This window comes from Pithys albifrons, chromosome 2 (assembly GCF_047495875.1).
Source record: "Pithys albifrons albifrons isolate INPA30051 chromosome 2, PitAlb_v1, whole genome shotgun sequence".
Lineage (NCBI taxonomy): Eukaryota > Metazoa > Chordata > Aves > Passeriformes > Thamnophilidae > Pithys > Pithys albifrons.
In genome coordinates this window covers 68,718,296-68,738,363 of record NC_092459.1, presented here as the reverse complement: position 1 = coordinate 68,738,363, position 20,068 = coordinate 68,718,296, and the positions used below count along the sequence as shown (strand labels likewise).

Genomic DNA, 20,068 nt, shown 5'->3' with positions numbered 1-20,068 from the left:
ATTTCTTTCCGACTTCCTGCTCAAACCTTGATTTATTTCTCAATTAACTTGCTTGTTATCTTACCCAGTTCTGTTTTGACAATCTCTAAAGATGGAGATTTAACAACCAAACAATCCCTGTGGCCAACTGCTCACTTTTCAAATACTCTTAGAGCAATTTTTTTTCTTTTACACCCACAAGAGTTTTCCCTCATTGCAACGTATGACAGCTGCCTTCTGTCCTTTCACTACACCTCAGTATCGGGGTTCATCTTCTGTATATCCCCTCCATCAGGTAATGACATGCTATTGCTATGACTTCATCATCACTTTAGGAAAAAAACCCAAGACCCCACACCTACCTTTTAAAGTGGAGCGGCTAGCAGGTCTCCCAATGTTATTTTTCTGATGCTTTGTTGACATTCGCTTCATCTGGCGGGGTGTGCTAGGGGGAGAGGTTCCATAGAAGGTGTCGGCACTTGCTTCATCTGATAACTCCTCAGGGTCAGACTCAGAGACCTTGCAAGGAGCGTCCGCTGATTTGCACTCTTTTCTGTAGGGAACATGATAGACCACAATGTTCAAGATAGAGAACTTTTATTGGCAATATCTGTTTAGGAAGCTAAATTATCCATAAATCCCAAGCATAATCAACCTTCCATGTTTTCCTGCCACATCCACGTATACTTACCTCCAAGTTTTTACACACATAAGGACAACTTTCCAATCAGTATGTATGTATGGCCAAACTTCACAAACAAAGATTTGGGAAGGGCTCTCCCCACGAGCCCTTCCAGCCTGCATAGTGGATTTTTTAGGTCAGGCACAGCGTGCGCAGAACTGGCCCCACCGTTTAAATCCCAAGGTCCATCTGCCACGGCCGAGCGAGCTTGGACAGTGACAGTGAAGTCCTCGGGACTGTCACAGCATCCGGTACTAACCGGGGCTGACCCTGCTGACCACCCGAGATGTGACGGGAGGGATGGCAGGGAGGCACTGAACTGCCAGGGGATGGTCCCCAGTGAGACTCGAACTCAGGCCCTTGGGATTCAGAGTCCAGAGTGCTCTCCTTTACACCACAGGACTGCCCCCAATCAAGTAAACTATAGGCAACATACAAACAGGACAGTGTAGACAGACTGTCACCAGGAGAAGAGTGTAAACATACATGTACATATGATGTATTTATTTCTTAAAAAAATTGTGGCAAGCCTTAACTAAGAGGTACATGAATCAAAGGCTCAAGTACACAAACATAATGCAAGACAGTCAATCTAATCAGCAGCAGAGACAACAGCAGAGGTCTCCCCTTCCATTCTCCACCCCCTAACACATGCATAACACAAAGGCAACTTCAAAATCAATTGAAAAGCCTCTCCCACTCTTCACAAAATTTTTATCTAGCATAGGAGACCAGAATATATCTTCCATGGATCTTAACATTAAGTGTATTAATATCATTAATACCACATATAAATATCACCATTCCCCAATGGTGCCATAACCGGAATTCTCTTGCTTTCTGTTATGGGTTTGGCCAGATGGGCCTAAATTTAGGTTTTAAAAGTTCAGCTAGGCCTGGGAATTGTCAGCTGACTTGAGCTGGACTGAGCTAGCTAACAGCTGACTTCTTCTGGCCAATAATATTGTATTCCATACCATATTGCATCATCTCAAAAGGGGTAAGAGCTGGTGTGTGGGTGTGGCTTGTTCAGTTGCTTCACAGCTGTGGTGCCAGCCAGACACTCTGCTGTCCCAGGAGGGATGGAGAGGCCCAAGCCCAGAGCACCGGCTTAACATCATGTTATCGGAGGGAAGTAAAATGTTTGTTCTTAGCTTTTCTCTCTGCTTAAGTCTGTCTCTGAAGAACCAACTTCTCTAGAATCATTTGTAGTTAAAATGGTAGAACTTGTGTTTACTGGGAAGTGAGAAGTTATTTCTTGTTATACATAACTTGTGTAAGTGTGTGTTATATTGTAGTTTCCTCTTAATTTTCTCTTTTCTGTATAAATACATATAGATAGTTTCAGCATAAACCTGGTTTCTGAGGGTTTTTTTTCCTCTCCCTTTTCTTTTTACTTTAGCTGGCTGGGGGGAGGAGGAACCCTCTTCACTCTGTTCTGGACAGTTGGAGTTTGCCAGCTCAACCAAGGACACTTCCATAGAATCATAGACTCAATTGGGTTGGAAAAGACCTCCGAGATCATCGAGTTCAACCCTTGGTCCAACTCCAGTCCATTCACCAGATTATGGCATTCAGTGCCACGGCCAATCTCAGTTTAAAAATCTCCAGGGATGGTGAATCCACCACCTCTCTGGGCAGCCCATTCCAATGCCTGATTACTCTCTCTGGGAAGAATTTTTTTCTGATCTCCAACTTAAATTTCCCCTGGCAGAGCTTAAGCACGTGCCCCCTTGTCCTATTGCTGAGTGCCTGGGAGAAGAGACCAACCCCCACCTGGCTATAACTTCCCTTCAGGTAGTTATAGACAGTGATGAGGTCACCTCTGAGCCTCCACTTCTCCAGACTAAACAACCCCAGCTCGCTCAGCCTCTCCCCACCGGACTTGTGCTCCAGTCCCTTCACCAGCCTTGTTGCTCTTCTCTGGACCCACTCCAGCATCTCAATTAACACATATCTAGGTGAACACAGACCAGTAGCTTCAAAGAGAGAAAAGAAACCAATTGCCTCCATTCCCTCACATATTTCTGAAGCAGGTGTGCAAATAACTTGACTCTACATAACCCTCAATAACTTTAGTAAAAGACACAAAGGAAACTGATCTGTATCAGTGCAAGAGTAGCATCAGTACCTTATAACTGCAATTTCACCAGAATCACAAATGACATTCTACTTGCCTCTTACTTTTGAGGCAGACAAGGAATGTCACTCATGCTCTGGTGGAATGAGTTTGACTTACTGCAGCAAGAAGTATGCCAGAATATCACCAGCTTACAGAACAGCACTAAGGCTAACAAAACAAAAACAGATGCTGTATTTTTTTGTTGGCCTGTGGCTATAAACAGAAATAAATACCTTAGCATGCAGAACAGCTATGTTTTCCACAAAGTCATAGGAATGTTTAGTGTATGAAATTACTCTTCTCAGATTACAGTTCTGAGAAGGCAGCAGGCAAATTCACCAATCCTAAACCTTAAAGGTTACCCAAGAAAAATGACTGAGGCGGTATTGTAGCACCACCTGTAGTCTAAGGAGAGTCCTACAGTGAATTTGGTCATAATGACAACCACAGAACCATCAACACTTCTAGTTTAGTTTCCTTGCCTTCAGAAATCATGCTGTTAGCGTCTTCCAGCAATCCAATTTAACCAGCACCCACTAGCCAAATGTAACAAAAAGTCTTAATTTGTTCCCACAGATCTTGTGAAAATAGGTGGGTGAATGAGAAACAGATCTTGTAAGTGCTGATCTGGGAAAGTGGAACTCAAGTTTACATCTTTTTGGACACCAGAAAAATTTTATTTCTGCAAACTCTTGGAAACAGCCCTTCTGCAGAAAACACTTTGAGCAAAGTACACCCCTCTGATTTTGCCAAAGCAAATCAACCACAAGACACTAAACCACATAAAACAGAAGTCATTGGTTTCAGTGCTTATGAAGCTATTTATTTTTTCAGTGATCTCACTTGCCTGGCAAGGCATAGGGTGGGGTGCTGATGCTCCTGTGAGGCCTGGCAGAACAGATCCTGTGGCACTTGCATTAGGTCTCTAAGGCAGCTTTAAACCAGTACAAGCTACCTTGTTATGAAAGACCAGTGAAAACATTGTTTTTCTTCTGTTTATAAGAAAGCAATCTTAAACAGTGTAACGATCAAACCTCTTCCCCAGGCTGAATTAGGTGATCTTTAAAGAACATAATCTTGTTATTTCAGTCAACATTCATGGAGGCATTTAAAAGACCCGCAGATGTCACTCTCAGGGACATGGTTTAGTGTTGGACTTGGATGTGTTACTTTATGGTTAGACTTGATCTTAGAAGTCTTTTTCAACGTAAAAGATTCTATAATTCCACCTTGCTTGCTCCTTGCTATGTCCAATGAGCAGGCATGAATGCCAGAAGTATTCAAATCACCCTCCAACCTCACACCTCAATTATACAGATACTGGATGCCACTGGGTAGGTATGACTTACTTAACATTCAGGCACTTGTTCTGGGTCATTTAGTAAGCTGTTCTCTGCTTTGGTAAAATGCACAGCAGACACCACAAAACAGCAAACACACTCTGCAGAACCACTCTTGTTAGCACTGATGAGGTATCTAACCAAAGCTGGCTGGTGTGCTTAGAGGGATGAAGGCACAGGCTGCAACCCAAGTTTAAAAACTCTGCATGCTCAGTTTGGGGCTCATGTGCAAGATTATACCTTATCTCAGAGCTCAGGTCAATGCCAGTGAACACAAACATTCAGTTTTACCAGAGCAAGTCTTATTATACAACAATGTACTAAATATAAAGTGTCTGAACTAAAGCAACCACATCAACTTTGACATGTTAGTATCAATTTTTCTCATCCAGACAACACCAGATACACATTATCATCAGCAGAAACACTCTGGTATTAAAATCAGTCATAATTTTTACAGATTACTGACATAGAATTTGCAATGTTTGTATTCTATTTACTGTCATGAACCAACCATAGACCAATTAAATCTATCAAACTATAAAATGCAGTGCTGGCAAACCTTAATCAGATGGTAGTGTTGGTTGTTACACAGAATTGTTGGCTCCTAAATACTGTTGCAACAAGAGTTGGGAAACATTAATCAAAGGTAATTTCTTCTTTGCCACCAGGAACTGCAGGTTTTTCCCCCCACAGCCAGTGAGGACCATCCTAATCTTAATAAGGCACACACCTGGAAAGTGAAAGCTACAAATGCGACAACTACAGTTACTACTTGACAATCACAGTCTAAACCCAATTCTTAGAAGGAAAACTAGAACTGCACAGCTTTCACATTAGTCTGTTTACAGGCTGATCCCAGCCTCAACTTCAATGAGCAAAATGCTTCTTAGCAATTTTACCCTATGAATACAGGAAAGATTGTAGCCAGGATGCATAAATCAGGAATATTGACGAAGTTGCAACAGCAGTATGGTAAAAGCAACAACGAAAGCAAAACCTCTTGACAGCCCTGGAATGCACAAAAAAAAAAATCCAACCAAACAAACAAAAAAAAAAAAACAACACTGAAAACCAAAACCAAAAAAACACACCACCCAAGAATATTTCCAAAAAGTAACTACATATCTTACACCAGGGTGCATTTCAACCAGAATCTGAAAAGATAGAAGACATGGCAATGTTTAGCCTGGAGAAGAGGAGGCTCAGAGGTGACCTCATCACTGTCTGGAACTACCTGAAGGGAAGTTATAGCCAGGTGGGGGTTGGTCTCTTCTCCCAGGCACTCAGCAATAGGACAAGGGGGCACGGGCTCAAGCTCTGCCAGGGGAAATTTAATTTGGAGATCAGAAAAAAATTCTTTCCAGAGAGAGTAATCGGGCATTGGAATGACCTGCCCAGAGAGGTGGTGGATTCACCATCCCTGGAGATTTTTAAACTGAGATTGGCCGTGGCACTGAATGCCATGATCTGGTGAATGGACTGGAGTTGGACCAAGGGTTGGACTCGATGATCTCAGAGGTCTTTTCCAACCCAAATGATTCTATGATTCTATGATCTGTAATTCCAGCTCAGTTATGAGCACACAAAATAAATATTCTCAGTTTTTCAAAGGCCTGCAGACAAAAATAGGAGACGGGGTAAACAGAGGTATGAATTTTGAAGCAGTAGGACCAGAAGCAAAATGTCAGGTAACCACTGTTATTGATAAGGGCCATAAGTCTTCAGAAAAATACTGTAATTTATCACAAAAAATAAAGTAATAAATTAAAAGACCCCTGAAAATCACATGGGAACATGTTACATTTAAGTAGGCCAGAGTAACACTGAAGAGCGTGATATTTCACCAATATTAACTTTTGCACTTTACTGAAGCATTATTCAAACTTTCCAAGTTTGTAACAACCATTAATAAGAGGTCATGCTAAAAACTGTGACAGCTTTATGCGGGAAACACATTTTTACTCTCCCCTTCACATCAGCTACCCTCCTCACAAATTCAAATGCATCAGACGCTTACATAATTAACTCAGGTTCAGCCACTGCTTTTCATCCCACATACAGCTTAAAAGCTTGTTGGAGATCAGAGCAGAAGAGGGCAACTGACTTGACTACAAGCACACAGCAGTAAATCTGAGTTAGGCAATTACCACACAGCAGCCAAGAAAATCCCCCACCATAATCTCTTGGAAACTGCAGCTCCACAGACTGCTGCTGCTGTGAACAGCTTCCTGCAGTTTCCAAGACATGACACATGCAGCCATCAGTAAGGCTCTTTCTCAATAAGTATGGCACCCCGCCATTTCCATACAGAGATCTGTACAAGGTCCACCATGAAATTACCAAGTACCAGCTCTTTGACACTCAGTGTCTCTTTTAAAGACAAAAGTGACTATTTTAAAAACATATACTCCTTAATTTAGGACCAAGGGCAGTCCTGTGGTATAATGGAGAGCACTCTGGACTCCAAATCCCAAGGACCTGAGTTCGAGTCTCAGTGGGGACCGTCCTCTGGCAGTTCAATGCCTCCCTGCCATTCCATTCCGTCACATCTCGGATGCTCAGCAGGGTCAGCCCCGGTTAGTTCCGGTGGCTGTGACAGTCCCGAGGACTTCACTGTCACTGTCCAAGCTCGCTCGGCCGTGGCAGATGGACCTCAGGACTTAAACGGTGAGGCCAGTTCTGCACACGCTGTGCCTCACCTAAAACATCCACTGAGCAGGCTGGAAGGGCACGTGGGGAGAGCCCTTCCCAAATCTGCGTTCGTGAAGTCTGGCCATACTATTCTCCTTAATTTGGCTGCAGCTTGATAATTAAAGTATGTAGGAAGACAAAGCTACATTGGCCTATTCTTATTAATGTGCATTCCCAATTAGCTGGAGTAGCAGAAAACAGGCACTACACACTGCCAATCACATCTTTTTAAAGTTACAGTAGCTCTTCCCAGAGGTATCACAACCATTCCATTTCAAAGATAAACAATACTCTGACAAGAACTGTAATCATCCCACAGCTGCTGGCAATACAAAGCAAACAGAATTTTTAGGTACCAAACTCTGCATCTGTTAAAACTGAAAAACAAAATGGTACCCAGTCAGAGCTCCTAAACACCACACACAGCATGACTCTGGAATCAGAAGCTCAAACATCTGCAGGGCAGTACTGGGTTTAGTTTTATAGCAAAAGAGAATGTAATGGTACTCCTGGACCAAGAGCAGCAGGACACAACTTCCCTAATCAACCAGTAGCACCCTGGGTAACCAAGACTGAGGATTAAGCAATCTAATCAGGAAAACATGATAAAATGAACTGAAGTTCTGCCGCAGTACAGGATTGCTATCTAGTATAAACTCCCAGTGCTACATTCCAACATTAGGAAAGCGTCACACATCCCTACATTTTAAGAGTCCCTTAAAAATTCCCAGTTCTGAAGGAAGCGATAAGCTTAAATAAGTGGACATGGTTCCAAAAGGTTTATGAACTGAAAGCAGAAAGGACTACAAAACCACTTTTGGATAAAGTATTCCTGAAGATCTGCCACATGTGTGAATACAAAAAAAGAAGGGCTTGCAGCTACTGCATTTACTGCAAACTGCTTTAAGTGCAGCAAAAGGAAATCTTCCATAAAATGTAAGTTAAAAAAAAATCTTCAGGAACTTTTTTCATTATATTTTTTTTATTAGGACAGCAGGAATTTGCACACAGTTTGTAAAAATAAAACTGTATTTTTTTGCTAAATACATGTTGTGTAAGTCTGGCACAGTGCTTACTGGACAGGAAAATAGTATGGTTAGAAACATATGAAATTCTGTGATAAGCACAGACATTTCAATGGCGTACATGTCATGTATTCCTATTGTGTTGTGACTACACCTGCAGAGACTGTAAACAAACACAGTATTCACACTAAAACCCAATACTACATACAGAAATGAGATACTTGACCTTGATTTCACATTTCAATCTTGGATTCCCAAGCTCAGCATTTCTGAGCAGTCAATGATAAATCTTAGTCACCAATAACCCGTCATTGCCGCCAATATATTAATAGGACTGTTACAAACTTGGTAATACTTGGTAAGATTCTTAACAGTATCATTAAGTTCAACTTGAAACTAAGGAGGTGTCTGGCTTTATAATTTGTTATCCTAAAAATAATTTGGGTAAGCTACAGGAAAGAACCAAGTTTGCATTTTTGCTTTTTTTCAACAAGAATCACTACTGCAAAGATAAATTGCAGATACATCCTCCTTAAAGCTCTTCTAGTGTAAAAATGTTAAGCAATCAGGAAAGTCTTCAAATATGAAGGGCAAATGTAATTAGACTTGTAAAAATCACATCTCCATTAAAGCCTGGATCAGATTTCTCCTGAGATAAAAAAAACCACTGTATTACTTTTGGAATATATCACTGCTTGGAAAAAGAATATACACAGTTTTGGGTGAGGAGTTGGATGCAGTATCCGTTAGCTATTGCCTTTCCAAATTTTAGAGAGAATATATGCCACATCCTACCAGTACAAAAAAATATCTGAAAGCAACTTTAAGTTGGAAGCGAGAAGAGTAACAAAAGCTTTGGTGTTCCAAGTTTCTAGTTCACAAGGAATCTTGCAGACATTACTTTACCCTAGAAAGGAGGCATCTGGATAATTACCCTGGTATCTGCACTATTCTTCCTTTCTACAGGAGGTGATTCATCCTATCTTGTTAAATGCATCCATTTCCCAGCTCTTCTGAAAGCTAAGAAACAAGTATTTCTGAGGGTCACACTCAACCTTTCATCCATTTCTATAACAATAAAAGCACATAAGACTCCAGGCACACAAATGTCAAGGCCAAATGAATCGATGAATGAGGAAAAAACCCCAAACTTAAAACCTGATCAACCTGAGATAAGCTCAGATGTTTGCAGCATGGTGCTAATAACACCAAGGTTGTAGTTTTGACCCCCATATGGTCCATTCACTTAGTCTCAATCGTCCTTTTGGGTCCCCTCCAACTCAGAATATTCTGTGATTCTGATCTACCTTAAAACTGGAAGTTTGAAGGTGACAGAGATCCTAAAAATAATGTCTGGAGGTAATCTCAGTAAGTGAAAAAATATTTTGTCATGTTGTTGTCTTAAAAGAACATTTTAAAGCAGAAATCTAGGGCTTTTCTGTATTCACTAAGTATTTCAAAACTACATTTTAAAGAAGATACAGTATTGCATAACAACTTCAGTTTTAAGAAATATTCCAATTCAAATTCAGCTGTACATAGCTACAGTTTTTTCCTCCCAAAGGAATCAGAGGAAGGCAGAACATGTGACCATTTGCCTTTGTAGTCTAGGAATGAACAACCAGCATGATGGGGGGGGAAAAAAGATGACACCTGAGCAGGAAGCAGGAGGGCAGAATTTACTTACCACAGATAGTGATTTTACCATTTACTGCTGACACTAAATGCAAAAAGGCACTTGCACCTTTCATTAAGTGAGCCTGCAGATACAAATTTTAGTTTTCATTAGAACAGCTTACAGCAGAGACACTTGCAAGAGCACAGAAAACATGACGTAATATTAAAAAACCTTTTAAATCAAGTAGGAAATATAATGAGGCTTATTCACACAACCTTTTACAGTTAAGAGCCTCAGAAATTACCAGCATTATAGTCACAGTAAGATGACACAAGAAGGGAGCATCTGTTCTCGTGCTCTTTTTGCCTCCCAGGTCACACGTTCCTGCCCCCTGTGCACAGAAACCAACCATCACATGACCTCAGCCACCAATTTGAGAGTGAAAAAAAAGAGATGAATTTTTTGGTTCATTGTTTACCTGTCAGATCTATCCACAGGACCAAAATGCCTACAGACAAGTGACTGCAAGATGCAAAAAGAATGCAGTGGAGGAGCTTGGCTTCCTCTTGTAGAGAAACCAGGGGAAGAAAGCAACCTGCTGAGTGTAAAGTGAAATCGTGCCTTCAGCCACTCTATTCTGGCCGCATATGGAAGCGATTTACAAGTCTGTCTGTCCCCTTTGCCAGAAGACACCAGCACCCAAGATGCACAGGTATACCAGAGTACTGACCTTGGTTCTTCACTGGTGCTGCTGAAGCAATCCAGCTTAGCTGAAATGGCTTTGTTGGCAGGACTTTTCTAATTTCATCTGCTTTACTTTTGCTCAGATATCCAAATGTATTTAATGTTACACTAGCAAGTCTCATATGGCAGACACTGCTAGCTGACAGGGGAAGAGAAGGATGTCACGAAATGACAACAGTGATTCCTAATGCAAGTCAGCTGCAAAACTAAAGCGATTTTTACTTCCAGCAATGATAAAAGCAAAATACTCAGGCAGGAAAATGTTGAAGGTATCACCACCAAGAACTGTCTGATAACATAACTTCAGTTAGCTTATTTATAAAATAACATATAAACAAGGGCTCATGAGCAGAAACAATAAAACTTCATCGGAAAATAGTCAGGATGTATGTGTGTATATATGGCCAGACTTCGCAAACACAGATTTGGGAAGGGCTCTCCCCACATGCCCTTCCAGCCTGCACAGTGGATGTTTTAGGTCAGGCACAGCGTGTGCAGAACTGGCCCCACCGTTTAAGTCCCAAGGTCCATCTGCCACGGCCGAGCGAGCTTGGACAGTGACAGTGAAGTCCTCAGGACTGTCACAGCACCCGGTACTAACCGGGGCTGACCCTGCTGAGCATCCGAGATGTGACGGGAGGGATGGCAGGGAGGCACTGAACTGCCGGGGGACGGTTCCACTGAGACTCGAACTCATGTCCTTGGGATTCAGAGTCCAGAGTGCTCTCCTTTACACCACGGGACCACCCTAGAAACACTAAAACTTCATCAGAAAATACTCAGGATGTAAGCCACCCTTTAAAAGCCACACTTCGCTCACTGTTTACACCTTGTTTATCTTTGAAGACCAACCTGTAGCACATCTGTCCAAATGCAGACAGTCAAGACTACCACCAACTCCCTGCCACCCACCTGCGAACTCTAAGTCCACACTACAACAGCTAACAGCTGCTAACAGCCAAGAACCAAGCACAGCAAATGCCAGATCAGCCAAGGCCTGGGAGAAATATAAGGCAAGTATCTCTGTAGCAACACAAACAGTGGTTTGGAGCAAGACTTCGCTGTGACAGAACAACTATTTCTCCAGAAATCAACAAGGAAAATCATAGAATCAAAGAATTGATTGGGTGGGAAATGACCTCCAAGATCATCAAGTCCAACCCTTGGTCCAACTCCAGTCCATTTACCAGATCATGGCACTCAGTGCCACGGCCAATCTCAGTTTAAAAACCTCCAGGGATGGTAAATCCACCACCTCTCTGGGCAGGTGATTCCAATGCCGGATTACTCTCTCTGGAAAGAATTTTTTTCTGATATCCAACTTAAATTTCCCCTGGCAGAGCTTGAGCCCATTCCCCCTGGTCCTATTACTAACTCATTATTGGGGAAAAGACCAATGTAAAGCTAAGACCTAAACAGTTAAACTTTAATTGATTCCAAGTGACAACTTTTCCCCTTTGGGAACTCTTATTTAAGCTGTTTAATTAGAACAGAAGGACTCAGCACATGTGAACACACTTCATTTTTTACAACAGGCCTCAAGCACATGTTTGACTCGCCAGTGCTCTCCATTACAAAGTTCCTTACAGCACTACTGCACTCACTAGCAAATTTTAGTTTAAGAGAGGAAGTCAAGACAAAATTTTCTGCTTCTCAAGACCTCAAAGCTACCAGGGTCAGTTCTGTGAATTACTCTTACTTTGATATTTTTCCCAAAATTCTGCTACATTCTTGGGCAGAAGCTTCTATGTGCTTATTATACTTACAACAGAAATGCAGAGTCTCAGAAAAACCTAACAAAAGCCACTGAAACAGTGGTGAGGTGTTGGAGCACCTTTTGACTAATTACAAAACTATGGTAAACCTCCAAAAGAAGAAACTGTCAAGCAATGATTTAAAAATAAATTACACTAGACGCAAAGCAGTATGCATCATATCTTTATATTGCAATTAGTGCTAAGAACTACTGAGACTTCTGCAAGTTACACCAAATAGAAGTAAGTATAAGAAAAAAATAAAACAGTTATAACAGTTTTGGCAGTTCTTCATGTTCTCATCTCAGAAAAAATAATATTCAGAACTTTCTGGGTTCTTTCCACTAGTAAATTTAGAAACAGAGAAAGGTTATCTAATTTTTCCATCTTGGATATTATACATTTTTATGCAAAGTTAAAAATATGAAGTAACAGCATTTACACTAGATTCATCTCTGAGTTTCCTCCAATAGATTATTTGACTAAAACTGTGCTATGCTTTATTTTGATAAGAAAGATCAACAGGCCTTTGCTTTGTAATATGCAAAAGTGTATGAGAATTTTGAAGGGTTTTGTAGGTTTCCACATGTTTAAGCCATGTTTAAGCATACCAGGTGAGGCTGCAAATGGATCAAAGAACTGTAGAAACAGGAGCTAAAAGAGCTTTACCCACCCAGGTAGTACCTACCTCTCTTCATTGAACAACTAATGTCAAAACATCCATTGATTCCAGTCCCCATGCTTCTTCCTTAGTGCCACTTTTTCAACTGTAACTATGTCCCAGTTCGTATTTGGGGGAAAAAAATAATAAAACTTTCTTTTTTCTTAATGTGAAGCTCTGAAAGATGTTTTCCTCACTAAAGTAAAGGTGGTTTAGCACTACATAGCACAGTATCAATCCAAAGGGTAAGTGCTGCAGTTAAGTTCTTGGCACCAGCACAAATCATATCCCAAGGTCTCAAGCTACACACCAAAAAAAATGAAGTATATTTAGTTGAGAACTACCTATGAAACATCTGCACTAACACATCTGGGTGGATTTTCAGGAACATTTAAGCTACACTAAGAAAAGCTACATACTACTGAGATAGGAGATACTATGACAGAAAGTGTTAGGCTGCTAGGCTCAACTATAAATGTATCACAGGTAAAAGTGATAATTTGGGAAAGGCACAGACCTGTGACAAAAGATAAGACCTCTAACAGCCATTCTGCCCCCATTCTCCCATAAACAAACTTTATTCTTCTGGCAGAAAGTTCTATTCCTAGATGCTAGATAAGAAAAGGTAACAACTGGTTTTGATCCCAAGGTCTGAGTTAATCTTTTAAGTAAAGTCAAAGTCTACAAGAATCCTGAAGGCAAAGCTATAAAAGTTAAATATGTTTTTAGTGCAAGCTGGTGCCTAAAGCACCTGATGCTGGACTATTAGCCTGTGATCTTTGGAAAACCAACGTGATGCAATGGAGCTTCGTTACTCTGCATTATTTGGAGCATCCCAAAAGCTCAATGGTCACATCCATGGCAAGTTCTACATTGTGGCTCTGAAGTTACAGATGCACAGGTACCTGTGACCTTGTTATCACTTATTGAATGGATGTTTCACAGCCAAAATGGTAAAAGTCTCTCAGAGAAGCCATCAGGAAGAAAACAGCAGCACACATAAAGTCAAGGGCAGAAGAAACCATACACGTGTACCACATTAGAAAGCAACACACGACAGTCAATACCAGACACAAAAGGAACAGAACTAGTTTCTTCCTTCTACCTTGACACAGCAGGAGACATTTATCAGGACAATAAAGTTATATTCCATCTTGTGTGGCTCCAGAATAAACCTGATCAAGGTTCATGGCAAGCTGATGTGACTTTACACACAGGGACTGGACACGAGTGACAACTCAGTAACACTCAAATTCAAGTGTCAAACATTGTCATCTGGCCTTATGTTTGCAGTCGGCCAGGAAAGAGCATGGGACCATTATCAGCTCTTTAAATAAATAAGCTTCCAAGTTATTTTTAAAAATTGAAAAATTTAGTTAATAGATTACAGACTACATGTAGTATGAATGCAGACAGAACACTTGACAGAACAAGAAAACTTGGAAAGCAACAGCCCTGCAAGCATAAATGTCACATATAACAACAAACACAACCACGCAAAGGAAGAAACATGAGCTGAGACACCTGCATCTTCCTGTGCTGACAGAGGTCAACATACTGCTTGACTGGCAGTAGACAGTAAGAGAAATTGTTTTCTAAATGTATTTTACATGCAGTTTAAAATAATGGTTTGCGTATAATTTTAGAAGTGTGGTTGTCATGGAAGCCAAATCTTTATTAGCCTCTAAAAATCCCAATTAGCTCCCTGAAATAAAAATTACTGCATATCCCTTATCTTTCCCTTTGAATTCAGTATATTTTTTCCATCACAGTATGGTTTGCATTCCACAAGGGTCAATATCACTCACTTACATAATAGTAAAACCAACCTTGACATAGACAGCACTAATTATAACAGACATAAAAACAACTCAGGCAGCCACACAACACAGACTAATCCTTGCTGCTACAAATGCCAAAGACATCTCAACTAGCACTTCATGTGTGTTTGTGCGTAGGTGGAGCAATCAGTCATTCACCCCAGTCTTGCACATGTAAACAAGAAAACGCAATACATGAAGAACTGAGATTACATCTTGCCTTATTTAAATGCATGGGGGGGAAACAAAACAATAAAGTGCAGTAAAACTCCACAGACTTAAATAATTTTTCCCACTGAAGTTATGAACCTAAGTTAATAAAATAATTTTAAACCCTTTCACTGCTGATACACTATCAGTCACACAGAGAGTCTGGCAAACAGGAAAACAGGCTTAGCACAATTCATGACATGACCTCAGGCTTCCCCCAAACCACAGATGCTGCAGACTGACAGCCCAATTCACTGTCATTATAGAGCCCACAAATCTGACAGGCAGACTGCTGAAAAGCTTCCCAGTGCAGAGGAGGACTCCAGATTATTCACAATTCTTTAAGTTCCACTTTATTCACAGCCTTGTTCCTTCCTTCATTCCTTGAACTGGATGCATGTCAGGAGAAAAGAGGGCAACGAGCAACCAACACACATGTTAGAGCAGTTCTACAGCTCTCCATGCCTTTGCAGTGCTGCCAAACAAAGGACAGAGTCCCAAACAACAAACTACATGCTTAACGCCTCATTTTCTTCTATAGCGGATTTTCTGCCAAAAAATTCTGGGAAAGTAAAATTGGGCTTGGGAAATTTAAAGCCTATAGGCAATAATCAAAAAGAAACAAACACATCTGTTTCAATTAGCATTCTAAGTTACCTACTGGAAACATCTTATCCGGAAAACTTTCTGCTTGCTTTGCTATAAGGTTTGATATTTAAATGTGAATACTTTCCAAAACTTTCCAATAGTATCTTTTCATTTATGCATACCCACAGCATGCTATCCAGCAGCCAAGTGCAATCCTATCTCAAAATCAAAGTCTGCTCTTAGGCTGCCCGAGTATTTCAGTTTGGAGCTGCCTCTCCGCTTCCCACCGCAAAGTCTTTTTCAAGAAATAAAGGAAAACCTGGCAAAACCAGGATGCTTTAGGATCCACAATAAAGACTGAGGAGTGTATAATTACAAAAAAAAGCCATAAATATATATTATGCTTGCCTTAAATTTACCAAATCTATCATAGCATTTATATTCTAACAAGACACAGAATCCTCACACCAGGACAAGCAGGTTTCTAACACATAGGGCAGTCTCGCAACAACAAATCAATAACCTGTAATTCTTAAAGAAATGTAGGTGTATTGTTAATGAGAATGACTGAACACTTCCCCAACAGAATTAAACTTAAAGAGAATGCATTATACCGACACACTTTAGCACAAGAAGAATTCTTTACCCTAAGAACACACTCATACTCTACAAAGATTAAAGCTATCTGCCACCAAAAGGATTTCAAATTTTCAAACCTGCACATGGTCCCATCGATTTCAACAAGACTCTGACCTCACAGCCACAAGACCTAATGATGACTCCAAAATTTAAATAAACTGGAATCATATTTTAAAAATATCAGATATTTTACTCTTCTATTACATTTAAGCTAAAGCAAGTGTTGCATAAAGCCAGAGAAGTAGCTCAGTTCTGAAACAAATGTGAAGTTAGCACACAAAGTACACAGAGCACTGAATCACAGTGGAGTACATGCATTATCCTACACAAATTAATGCTACTTAATTGTTTTGAGATATCCCCTTCTCACCCACCAGCTCACTACAAAATAACTAATTCAATTTCCATTTGCTGGGTAAAGTTGCCACCACATTATTCACACCCACATCCGACTCATATAAACTGTCTTGTAATAACCAGAATCCAGCAGAGGTCAGAAATGGCTCTGCACAGGAAATGCCTGGGTGTTTTCCATTCAGGCCCTGCAGATTACTCTTCTACATGAAGACAGCCCAGGTCTAGGGTCATGGAGTTGTAAAAACTTTAAGTCTTTTTCTGCTTAACCTGCACTATTAGTCTTTGAGGCTATTGTAAAAAGGAAATTGGAAGATTACAAATTCAGTAGCCCTACCAACATTTGTATTTCACAATATTTCTGTTAAATCTAATTACCTGTTATATACTTTCTGCTTTTGGCATTCTCCTGATGTAAGAAAAACAAATCATTCATACACATTAATGAAAAACCAGGCATTCATAGAATAATAGAATCAGTTGGGTTGGAAGAGATCTCTGAGATCGTCGAGTCCAACCCTTAATCCAACCCCACTTTGATTACTAAATCATGGCACTCAGTGCCATATCCAATCTCACCTTAAAAACCTCCAGGGTCGGAGAATCCACCACCTCTCTGGGCAGGCCATTCCAATGCCTGATTACTCTCTCTGTAAAGAAGTTCTTCCTGATATCCAACCTAAAACTTCTCTGGCAGAGCTTAAGCCTGTGCCCTCTTGTCCTACTGTTGGTTGCCTGAGAGAAGTGACCATTGTTCAGCTCCATAGCCTTGATCCAAACTGGATTGCATCACCACTTCCCTTTTATTACACCAGTACGAAACAGCAGCTTGCAGTATCCAAAACGACCTCAGCAACATGACAGCACAGCCTTTTTGCACAGCACACCTGTAACACAGCACACCTGACTACAGCCTGACAGCACCAATTGATCATACAAGCGTTTTACAAACGTTTCCTGAATGCCTCCTAGTGAGAAGTGAAGTGCATCAACAGGATGTTATTTCAAAAGGAGAAATAATTGCCACGGAATTAATAACTTGGACTTATGCAATACTTCTACAGCCAGCTGGAAACACCAAACCATAGAGTAATTTGCAACCCCGTCTCTCAGTAGGGCACAGATGGAGACTTGCAAAAAGCCAGTCTGCAAGTCATAGAATCATGTCATAGAATCAACTGGGTTGGAAAAGACCTCCAAGATCATCAAGCCCAACCCTTGGTCCAATTCCAGTCTGTTCACCAGATCATGGCACTCAGTGCCATGTCCAATCTTAGTTTAAAAACCTCCAGGGATGGTGAATCCACCACCTCTCTGGGCAGCCCATTCCAATGCCTGATTACTCTCTCTGGGAAGAATTTTTTTTCTGATATCCAACTTAAATTTCCCCTGGCAGAGCTTAAGCCCATGCCCCCTTGTCCTGTTGCTGAGTGCCTGGGAGAAGAGACCAACCTCCACTTGGCTAGAACTTCCCTTCAGGTAGTTAAAGACAGTGATGAGGTCACCTCTGAGCCTCCTCTTCTCCAGACTAAGCAACCCCAGCTCCCTCAGCCTCTCCCCATAGGGCTTGTGCTCCAGTCCCTTCACCAGCCTTGTTGCTCTTCTCTGGACTCGCTCCAGCACCTCAATATCCTTTCTGAACTGAGGGGCCCAGAACTGAACACAATACTCAAGGTGTGGCCTCACCAACGCAGAGTACAGGGGAAGGATCACTTCCCTGGTCCTGCTGGCCACGCTATTTTTGATACAGGACTGGATTCCATTGACCTTCTAGGCCACTTGGACACACTGTAGGCTCATGTTGAGCTTCCCGTCAATTAGTATCCCCAGGTCCCTTTCTGCCTGGCTGCTTTCCAGACACTCTGTGCCCAGCCTGTAGCGCTGCATGGGGTTGTTGGGGCCAAAGTGCAGGACCCGGCACATTCAGGAGGCGACAGCAGTTGCAAAAACCTTGAGGCATCACAACATTAGCCTTCTGCAAGAAGGCGGGGGCGGAGGTGCAGGGCGGAGGTGCGGGGCCTCGTACGGAGGAGAGGGAGCGGCGGCTGCCGGGGCTCCGACCGCCGCTCCGGCTCCTCCCTGCGAGCCCCCGGATCTCTGCCTCGCACCCCCGCCGGCCTCGGCAGCGCCCCAAACACCCGCCCGCTCCCCGCTGCGCGGCTGGGGACAAGGGAAACGAGCTGCTTTTAATTGCAAAGCGCCCACAAAGCATTGCCTTACCCACCGCAGCCACTAGAGATTTCTTATCGAAGCACTTTCTCGCTCTGCAGAAGCGCTGAAGAAGCAGCAGCAGCCGCAGCAGCCGGAGGCTCTGCAGCGCGGAGGGGACTGGGGCGGGAGGCCGAGCGCGCGGCCCCAACTCTCACAGCCCGAGCCGGCGCCGCTCCGCTCACGGAGCTCGGTACTGACCTGCCCGGCGGCGGCTCCTCCATGGCGGCGGCTGCACAGACCGGCGCGGCGGCGCCTCTTCACGCATGCACTGGGGCCGGCATGCCGGCAGGGCGCAGAGCGCGGCCCGGGGGCGCAGCGCGGAGCGGGAGGAGGAGGAGGATACGGCGGTGGGAGCGGGTCCCTACCCGGCTGCAGGAGCGCGGCCGCGCAGAGCTGCCCGCGCGGCCGCCATCTTGGGAACAGCCTCCTAGGGCCGCGGCGCCGGCAGCATCGCTACGGCGCGCCAGGAGGGACCGGCCGCGCCACAGGCGCGCGCTCCGCCGCGGCCGGGCCGGGGGCGGCTCCCGGCGGCGCCGCTCCCGCAGCCCCGACACCTCCCTCGGGAGCTGCCGAGAACACCTCCACACGGCTCTCCGAAAGGGGCCGCGTCTATCCCGGCGCAGGGAGGTGATGGGGGCGCGGCGGGCGCTGCCGCTCCCTCTCCGCCCCCGGCGGCGCAGCTGTCAGGCGGCACCGGAGCCCGCGGGCCCGGAGCCTGCAGTGCCCGCAGCGCTGGCAGACGGGAATAGAAGGGAAATCTGACTGCTGGGAGGAAGGTGGTTTCCCTCGGCCAGGTGCCAGCTCCCCGCAGCCTTGCTGGCTCCATGGGCAGCGTGTGCGGGCGCTGCAGTGACCACGGCCTGATGCAGGGAGGGGGAAGGCGGGAAAGACCCTCCAGGTCCCGTTAGGGGGATGCACTGCAGGGATGATCTCCATTCTGCTGCGGACAGAGTGACTCCTTTCAATTTATGAACCTGGACTTCCTTAATCCTCCAGGAGCATCGGTTGTCGGCCTTGATCAGAGAACTGGAGCCACGTTATCCAGTTGGAAATACGGGGAATAAAGATATAATTTCCTGGACTGTAGTTTGGCTGGAATAGCAGTGTTAATGCCCTTCAAAGGCAGAAAAGTGCCATGGGTTGTTTGATTGTTATGGTTGGTGAGAGGGAGCCTCATCTTCTGCTTCATGGGACTGGAAGCACAGCATCCACCCCCCGCATCAGTGATGTGTGTAAAAACATATGTGTTATTTCTGAGGAGTGACATTTGAACTTGGACTGGAATCAGTTCTAGATTATGCTTTATCATAGAATCATAGAATCGATTGGGTTGGAAAAGACCTCCGAGATCATCAAGTCCGACCCTTGGTCCAACTCCAGTCCGTTTACCAGATCATGGCACTCAGTGTCACGTCTAATCTCAGTTTAAAAACCTCCAGGGACGGTGAATCCACCACCTATCTGTGCAGTTCCTTCATTAAATTAACTGTACGAGAAATTTGCACCTTTCTATCTGATACTAAAGTTCAGTTGTCACTGTTCATGAGATGAAGTTGTCCATTTATCTGTCAAAGTTTACGAAAAAAAATTCAACAGGCCTTTTGAAATTAAAAAAAAATCAAAATTA

At 43.1% G+C, this 20,068-nt stretch overlaps 1 protein-coding gene across 5 annotated transcripts in view; it reads right to left on the bottom strand.

The window, feature by feature from the left end:
- MAP3K4 (mitogen-activated protein kinase kinase kinase 4) overlaps positions 1–18,942 on the bottom strand; it is a 71,931-nt gene extending 52,989 nt beyond the window's left edge. For 4 of the 5 annotated variants that reach the window (XM_071549410.1, XM_071549413.1, XM_071549411.1 and 1 more), the window contains exons 1-2: positions 16,810–16,891; positions 342–532 (exon numbers count right to left, since the gene is read on the bottom strand). In XM_071549410.1, the coding sequence (XP_071405511.1) occupies positions 342–532; positions 16,810–16,859 (241 nt within the window). In that variant the 5' untranslated portion in view covers positions 16,860–16,891. Of the gene's footprint in view, positions 1–341; positions 533–16,809; positions 16,892–18,639 lie in introns of those variants that run through there. The other variant, XM_071549412.1, reaches the window with a different exon arrangement.
- Positions 18,943–20,068: the final 1,126 nt, after the last annotated feature.